The following is a 9,317-nucleotide window of genomic DNA, read 5'->3' on the forward strand; positions in this document are numbered from 1 at the left end:
GAAGGATCAGCACCACGCAAGACTAACATACTATATTGCCCTGTGTACGTAGAAAACATTCCATTCTTGTAGGAACATATGGCTGGACAAGAGTTTGAACCATCCCACCCACTGGCCTGGTTTTGATACCAGAAATTCATTCGTGAGAAGGCATGATCAGATCTTAGCGGTACTAATTGGGTAACATTAGGTTCTACATAAATATGGATGAAGCAATTGTAATTCACGTTAAAACAAGGCATAATTGTAACGTTAATGGGATGGTTCGCTGAATAGAAAGTGAGCACGACTGGACTTGATGGATGAAGGTAATTAACGCGGTGATAGGTTAAGATGTGAATAGCACAGTGAGAAAAAGGATTAAGAATTTCTTGATTAAAGTTTGAAATTGTGAACGATAATTCAACTTTTAAATTTAGACAAATTAAAAACATAGTAATTGGGGTAAGTTGAAGGACTCTTCGGGAAGTTAGGATTGCCATCTGTGCTACCTATGTATGGAATATTTGCTTAGACGTTAATCTCCGGTTCAGCTTGATGAGTAAATATAAAGACGAGCTAAAAGGGGTAGAATAAACTCTAGCAGGATTCGATTTTGTGCACGTTCAGTGTAGTTTATTACATCGTTAAAAGTATACTATTACCCCTATGACAGCGATGATACGCAAAAGTCGTTTTCTAATTAAAGTGACTACATGTTTTACAGGCACTCTAAACCGATAATAGTTGTTTTGTTTGTCATGAAGTGTTGTTTAAAGTTTCTATTCCTTAAAGTCTGGTCTCAAGACATGCAATGCTTTTAGCGTAATGAGGAAGTTACATGAAGGCAACATATAGCGGTTATGAACATGTGATAGAAATTGGGAAGTTGTTGTTCGCTTGAAAAATAAACTAAAGTTTGTCCATGCCTAAAATTATTAAATATATCAGACATCATGTCACACCTTTACGGGCTCCTCATATTGAATAAGCCTTTTGTACATAGATCTCGTAAATGCTCCAAAACATGCAAATGAGGTGAAAAGCCGGATTAATTCTACTAAACTGTACGCTTTCATCAAGAAAAACGCTTTGGTATTAATTATGTTAACACGAAACCTCAAATACCCTTTTTGTCAACACGAAAATTCTTATCGTATTAAAACTGTCCTACTTATCAAATCCCAATTGGTTCCGCCCTCGAAAACTGTCGAATTGTTAAGAAATTGAAATAAGATAATGCTTTAATGATATCGGCAATCGTACCTGTGACACATCTTAAATGGGGGAGGGGGTCAAGAAAAAGGCGATAAATTTGTGCGTTGCTTACTTTATGAACGTCCCCTTATTCGACAGGCAGGCACAAATTTTGAAAAGATTGGTAAATGTGATACATTCAATCGGCCAACTTTCATATATTACGTCATCAAAAAGTTGGGTGGGAGGTTTTGGGTCGCTTTACTAAGGAAACGGGTTGGTGTACAAAAACCACGATGACGTAATACGTGGATGTTCTCCATGCCGTTCCCTTCTTAAATAGGAATGAAGAATTTGGATTTGAGGATATTTACTTACTGTTTACTGTTTACTGTTTACTGTTTACTGTTTACTGTTTACTGTAGTTTATTCAAGTGTCGCGAATCATCAGTTATACACTGATTTTCAGATCAAGACACAATAATAAAAATTTGTACTAATCTACAATATAACTATACGATTATATATAAGTATGTTGTCATCAATATTATAATTATAAATTGCTAACATCTGGTCCATTCTGATTCATTTGACCAGTTACAAACTCACGTGCATTTGATTGAAACAATCCGTAGGACATGTTGCATAATTCCCAGTTTTTAGGTAAAGTATTCCATAAACAGTATCTTCTAAACAATGTTGAACGCTTAAATACTTCTGTTCTATGGGTCGGGGCGCACATATTCGGGCGCTTGTTGTTCAGCGTTCTCTCGGAGAAAATTAATTTGTTACTTTTGTACATCTTATACGCGTTCTTTAATAGTACGTATTTCGATCTCTGTTCAACCGTAAGCATTTTGTTATCATTCCTGATTTTTTGAATATCGATATTTTTTCGCAAACTTTTTAGAGTGATTTTCTTAGTTGATCGTAATTTCGCAAGCTTAGGATAATAATAACTTAAGAGGAAGTTGTCAATGACATCCTGAATCTTGCCAAGTGACAGGGATGTCTGTACCGTCCATATGTCAATACAGTAATCAATAACCGAATGTACTTGAGTGTTAATTATTACACGCATTGCCTGCTCGCTTATTGAGCGTTTAAGACCATGCAGGATTTTTATCCGTTGACAAACTTTTGAAAATACAGTTTCATAATGTAATTTAAAATTTAAACTAGGGTCAAGAGTTATTCCTAGATATTTAAACGACATAACTCGCTCTATTGTGTGATCGTTAACAATTATCGGTTTAACATCGCTCTTTATCGGTACTCTTTCATTGTGGAAGTACATACACTTAGTTTCGCCATAATTAATATTCAGATTATTTTCAATACACCACTCACTAAATTTGTTAAAGCAGTTTTGTAGTTCTTGTACAATGTAATCAATGTTATCTGATCCTACATAAATTATGACGTCATCTGCATAGCATAAAAAGTTAATAACAATGGCTAATTTTACATCATTTAAAATAGCCGAGAAGCAAATTGAGCCCAAAATACTACCCTGTCCAACACCATTATTCGTACAGTAGTATTCGTCATCATTATTAAATTTAAAAGTTCTCGAGTCTAAGTTGTTAAAAATTAAATTAACTAATTGCTTGCTTAAATTAAATTGTTGAGCCAGCTTCCTAGTTAGTTTGTCATGAGAAATGCTGGAGAAAGCGTCTTTTAAATCAATAAATATAGCTCCAACCTTCCCATTCTTTTTATCAATTTCACTATATACATACGTGGTGAATTCTTCTATAGCGGAGTGACACGACCGATTGTTGCGATATGCGTGTTGTTCGTTAATTAACACGTTTTCAACTCTGTCTTTCATTCTGTGGTACAAAAACCTTTCAAATATTTTGGAATACGCATTGAGAATCACAATTGGTCGATAACTCTTGGCAATATTTCGGTTGCCTTTACCTTTGTAAATGGGTACAATAGTTGACATTTTAAAAATAGTAGGTACATACATTGTTCCAAGTATGAAACTAAATAGTACAGTTAATTGGGCACTAAAAGGTAAAATACATTTCTTCATAAGCCAAACTGGTACATACTTGTTGTCATTCTTATTCTGCAATCATTTGAGATACAGTGCCAACATTAATTTGTAACTGTTCATTATTATCATTATTTAGTGTTTCGATATAGTTACGTGTTTCATCATTGCTTACTAAATTATCAGGGTTTATTTATAGACATCAAAAATTACTAAAAACCCCAACCTATGTAGCTGAACGTGCTTACTAAATGAATTTGAATATAAATAATCTCTATTTATCAAGAAGTATTTCTAAATAGAAAAATGTGCACCTTATAACACTTAATGAACAAAATGAGAATCTTCAGAGAAAATGCGTATGCAAGCAGGGTATAGGCGTTGAGATTTGCATGGAAAATACTTTGTTCACTGTGTCCGTTGTCATTTGTCACCACCACCACAAAAAAAGGAAAGACGACACATTTGAATCGATAAAAGTCAAGATTTTGTTTTTCAATAAATTATTGAATACATAAAATTCTGTAATTATTTGTAACAATTAAACAAAATTGTTTCAAAATCACCATCATAACAAGACAGCCCGCTGTATAAACGGAGCAAGATTTATGCATGGTAAGTTAATTTTACAGAAATATTTATTTTATTTTTTTAAACTTCGGTCCGTAGATTTTCCAATTATGCTTAAAATGTGTACCTAATTAAAGTCAAGACGTTAATCCATTCAACTTCAACATAATTTGAAATCAATATGAGCATATTTGCATAACATCAATTCAACAAATGTATTGATATATACTCTAATTTTTTGCATTTTGTCAGAATAGATGTAAGAATTGGTATAAGCGAGAATTGTTGGGTGTAAAAAGTAAAAGCATTCGAAATATTCATTCAAAAAGGTTCGGAAACGTATGTATTTCCCCAGCATTTTTTGAGTGACAACTAACCATACTTCCGGCATTTATCCATAACTCCTCCACCAACCATGTATTTTATGCTTTTCAGATACCCAAAAACAGGACCGAAAACTGAATATAACGGATTTTACATAAATATGCCACGAAAGAAGAAATCCACTTCTCCCCAAATACTTAACACTCCTCCCCTCAACACAGATGTAAGATCAAATTCCGTAGAAACTTCCGTATTTTAAAATTAGAGATTTGTCATATTTTGATGTATAAAGTACAATGTACCTTTTTCGAGCTCCAGTCTTCCCAGAGTTGAGTCGGATATCCGCTTTTCGGATATTCTTTGGCCCGATCCGTTTAGATTGGATATTTTTTTAATTTGAAAAAACGGATAGGATTGGATCGGATATTGTGAAAAATCCAAAATACCTAAGCATCTTTATATTTTGATCATGCCTAATAAATTCCAGGTGATTTCCGCCATCTGTTCCTGGCTGCGTGTCCGAGACGTGAAAAACTGTCGCCTCGTCTCACACGACTGGAACATCGCGGCCAAACCGGTCCTCAAACGTAAAAGTGTGATTAACCTTCCCTGTTCCTTTCACCAATCAGACGCCGTTCGAAATGAGAGGTTTCAAAGAGAAATGGCCTCCTTCGGACAGCTCCACCATGTCCACATTAAGCTCAGCAAGTGGTCCAGCCGTCCCATCGTGAAGAGAACGAATGATATTTGTCCAAGGGATGCTCACTTTTTCACGAAATACCTGTCCCCTCAAAAGCTCGGGATAACTGGGAAAATTTTTTCTGTCTTGATTTCACAATTTTTTGAACAGGTGAGTGCCCCTTAATTAGTACTTGTTCATGCTCATTCATTCATTGAGAAAAAAATCATAAATTATTCCTACATTAATCAATAAATTTATGAAAAAAGAAATAATTTATCCAAATTTTTGAATGAATAGGCACTAAACAAATATATATTTATTTTATGAAGAATGAATGAATAATTTTTTTCATTACTCGTTTTTTATGTTATATTTAATGCATGGAGTATATTGAGAAATCTTAAAGGAATTGGAGATATGTATGAAGAAAAATGAGAGATGAATAGAAAAAGAAAGTAATAGAAAATAATAATGAATAAATTCTTATCTCCAAATGTTACCTATTTAAATTAATAATTTTTCTAAATTTTTAAATCGAATGAATTTTGAATGAATAAACCCTTTTTTGAACAGGTCCTCCTCAATCCGTCCGCCAACTTGGTCCAAGTCGAGTTAGGTCTGCATGTCGATGACGATTATATTAAGGGGGACGACCCCTTAAGAGAATTTTGCACCGGGAAAGTGTTCCCCACAGTGAAGAGGCTGGACCTGCCATTTTCCAGGGAAAATTGGTCACTCGGGAAGGTTAAGGTGCCACAAATTTTGGCCGCTTTTCCAAACGTTGAAGAACTCCGGGTTGATTCGGACCTCCTGCCGGTTTTGTTTGTGAAGGGGGGTTCATCCCCAAGGTGGGTCATATTTGCTTTTTAATATTAACCTCACTGTGACCACAGTTCTCTAGCAATGATTTATAGTCCGATATTTATGATATCATTACCACAGGTATATGATGGCAAGCTGTTTAACTTTTTTTAAAAATTGTTTAAATCTCCATAATTTCCTTAAATCAGGAATGTCATGTTTTACAACCGGTTTTCTATTTCTTGAATTTTTTACAAAAAAAAACAAAACAAAAAACAACTTTGTATGGATTGTCCGGTGAAAGATAGTGTCAAGGTTCCCTTTATTGGTTCACCCAGATAAAAATGAATTTTGCACATATAAGAGACATCAAAACTGGCAAATATGATAAGCTTTCTAAAACTGAAAACAGAATTCGATTATCTCTTTTCGTTAAAAAATGACAGCACAAAATTTAGAGGAAGTGGAAAAATGAGTTTGCCACTCGTGCGAAAAAGTGATTTCTCGGATCGGGAAAAGGAACGTGACCAATTTATCCGTCAAGGGATGCATCCGACAAAATTCGTCACACACTAGACATATCTAAGGATCGTGAAAATGCAAAATTTGGCCTTGTCGACCTGTCCGCCAGAAGACCAAAATACCGACGAGAAACGTGAAAAAGTTTTTTGAAAAAGTCCCAACAGACCCATGAGGGTTGCACCCAGACAACTGAAAATTTAAAAAAGCTATCTTCTCAAGATCAAAGCCAATAAGATGGGCTTCGAAACTAGCAACATTAAAACCACGCCAAAATACAACGAAAATAAAAAAGACGGAGCCAAACCAATTTTTGGAAAACTTGTTAAGAAAATGTTAAAATATACTCCAAGAAGTTTCTTGTCATGGATGATGAAAACTACTGCCCCGTTGACCTCGAAGCGTCAATCGCGTAAAGTTCTACTCATGTAGAAGTAAAAGTGACATTCGTTCGAAATATAAATTCAAGGCCAATCACAATTTCCAATGAAATACATAAAATGGCTGGCAATCGACCAAAATGGGAGCGTCTCAAATTCATTCCCTTCCACCAGGAACATGAACTTTGAACTTTATCTGAAAGAATGTGTCATTAAGATGTTGACCCCCTCTATCAAAAACAAACACGTTTTATTTTGGCCGAACATGGGCACGTGCCATAGCACCAAAATAGTGACAGAGGACTTTCGAGGAAAAAAAGTTGATTTCGTCGATTAGAAAGACAGCACCCCAAAAGTACCTCAGTGTCGACCCATTGAAAGATTTTGGGCATAAATTGAGAAATAATACTCTCATGAAAAAAGGACATCAAAAAATTTCAAAAAATTTCGTCGGGTTATGGAGAAATTCGTTATATCCGTTGGTGAAATGAGTGGCAAAGCACTCGTGAGGGGTCCTCGGCAAAATTTTCTCTCCACGGGTACGGAAAGGGTATCTGAACCACCGAAGGGTTGAAAAACTTTGGCATTTTCATCGTTCGTATTCCACCAAAGTTTCGTTAGATTTGATTCATGCATTCATTTTCTGCAGGTCAAAATAGCTTGACACTTAACTTCACCGGACAGTCCATATCTGGAAAATTCGCAAATTTCTGGGAGATAAATGATTTTAAAAAATATATTTTTTCATCACTGTTTTCCACAAAATTGGTTAAAATGAAGTTAACAATCGTAAAATTGTAATTTTACAAGAAATCTTAACCCCCTTTTTTACCAGATTCTTGTCCAAATTGTGGGTCACCGGTTGTATGTCGGGCTCCAAGTGTTCTGCCATCCTAAATTTGACCCAGCCCCTTAAGCACCTCCACATCGAGGAAGCCTGCGACCCTGACGAATACGACTGGAAAACTGTTCGCGATGTTGGCATTTCCGCCTCATTGTACGCCGTCCTCTTCAAACATCGCCACACTCTGGAATATCTCGACCTCGGAATGGCCAAACTGCGGGCCGGCTCGGAAACCTGGAAATTCCCAAGTTTTCCTAACTTGAAGCGATTAAACGTCATGAAAGGTTTCTATTCCCACGACGACCATGGTGTTAGTTTCGATTCGGAAATTTTAAATTATTCAGAAACATTTCCAAAGCTTGAGGAGTTGCAGTTCACCCCCTGGAATGGAAATTGGACGCCCTATTTCCAGTCCTTCTTTCCCGAAAAGCTTCAAATTTGCGTAAGCGTGACCCGACTCGACATTTCGGATGAGAAGGAACACGCCAATTTTATTGACATGTTTAGAGAACGCCACCAGGGGAAAATTAACTCCAGATTTGCCCGAATTTTAAATTTGTTTCCAAATGCGGACAACCTCTTTATGCAGGAATTGAAAGGTTATTTGGTAAAGAAGGGACATATTGGTTTAGTGGAGAATTCTTGCCTTTAAACTCATCAAAGGGTATGTAGCAATATTCAAAATCCGAAAATAATTGATACTTATTGTTGCTCCAAAATCATGTTAAACATGTAAAATTTATCAAAAGCTGTTATTTATATTCTAAAAATATATTTAGTTTGAAACGAATTTTGCTAATGTGTTACAATATTTATTTATGTGTGAAGTAATTTAATATGATATTTTCTTGCATTCCTTTGTTGCCCGTTTAAGACGTTTTTCTCACAATGGAGGTCTCCCAACGTATGCTCACAGATTTGGATCAAAGTAGCGTCAATCGATCACAAATATAATTAGTATGAAATTTGCAAATGGAACTATCTGCCTATGCGCAGGTTTGGCGGAGATATTTGCATAAGAAGAGGAGAAAACGCACTCAAATGTAGGGAAATTTTTCAATTTCCAAATTTGCTGCGCATTTTTCCGGCTTCGGATGCTAATATCTCTGCCAAACCTGCGCATTGGCAGATAGTTCTATTTGCAAATTTCATACTAATTATATTTGTGATCGATTGACGCTAGTTTGGTCCAGATCTGTGAGCATACGTTGGGAGACCTCCATTGTCAGTTCTACAATTCTTTGTCTAGGTATTTATGTGTAGGTTCATATTTATAAATTCACATATAAATGCATTTGGTATTAACTAATTTCAAGAAATTCCAAGAAAATCACCAATACGCAAAAAAATGATGCAAACATTTGCCAATTTTCTTACAAATTTCCCAAAATCTACAAAATTTCGCTTTTAAAGACAGACATTTCCTCTTTTTTAAGTTAAACCTCTTTATTCCACAGGAAATAAATACGTTTTTCGACAAATTTTTATTATTGCAAAAAAATTTGCCCTCAAAAACTTAAATTCGACCACTAAATACAATTGTGACAATCGAGGGAAACTTTACGGGAAAATTTTTTCTCACAAACGGAACAATAGTAGGACTGTTCGGGATGTTCGCGAAGGGAATGTTCCATCTCCAGAAGGATATTGCGGAACACGGCGTTGCAAAACCTGCACTTCCACTCCGATTCTGCAACAAAACGGTAATAAAAGTCAGGTATTAAAAACGACAAAAATTAACTACAATTCCCATTTTCTGGGAATCCCCTTACCAAAATCAGCACATTTTTAATATTTTCTATTTAGTCAGAGTTAATTTATTTTACAATTCTAGACGACAACCTTGTCTGGTAGGTCATTTCATTTCCAATTGATTTTATGTTCATCCAATAGATATTTACCAAGTTTACGAAGCAGCTTGACGCGCAACGTTGGAACTCATCGAAATTGGCTTAAAATACTTCCACCAATCAACTTACTTAGTAGAAATTTGTGTAAAATAAATTCCCAGACCAA

The 9,317-nt window shown here is 35.4% G+C and overlaps 1 protein-coding gene across 1 annotated transcript; it reads left to right on the forward strand.

Moving 5' to 3' along the window:
* The first annotated feature begins 3,687 nt into the window (after positions 1-3,687).
* LOC118437760 lies at positions 3,688-8,082 on the forward strand. Its single transcript, XM_035857092.1, has 5 exons — positions 3,688-3,796; positions 4,187-4,298; positions 4,563-4,925; positions 5,331-5,605; positions 7,293-8,082. The coding sequence occupies exons 2-5, from the start codon at positions 4,236-4,238 to the stop codon at positions 7,951-7,953; spliced, it is 1,362 nt and encodes a 453-aa protein (XP_035712985.1). The 5' UTR covers positions 3,688-3,796; positions 4,187-4,235; the 3' UTR covers positions 7,954-8,082.
* The last annotated feature ends 1,235 nt before the right edge of the window (positions 8,083-9,317 follow it).

This window comes from Folsomia candida, unplaced genomic scaffold, assembly GCF_002217175.1.
Source record: "Folsomia candida strain VU population unplaced genomic scaffold, ASM221717v1 Fcan01_Sc016, whole genome shotgun sequence".
NCBI lineage: Eukaryota > Metazoa > Arthropoda > Collembola > Entomobryomorpha > Isotomidae > Folsomia > Folsomia candida.

Bases quoted from the DNA above. Each gene is read 5' to 3' on its own strand.
- LOC118437760 (XM_035857092.1), top strand. From the start codon at position 4,236: ATGCCACGAAAGAAGAAATCCACTTCTCCCCAAATACTTAACACTCCT. The intron at 4,926-5,330 runs GTGAGTGCCCCT...TTTTTTGAACAG, and splicing joins TTTCACAATTTTTTGAACAG to GTCCTCCTCAATCCGTCCGC. The intron at 5,606-7,292 runs GTGGGTCATATT...CTTTTTTACCAG, and splicing joins AAGGGGGGTTCATCCCCAAG to ATTCTTGTCCAAATTGTGGG.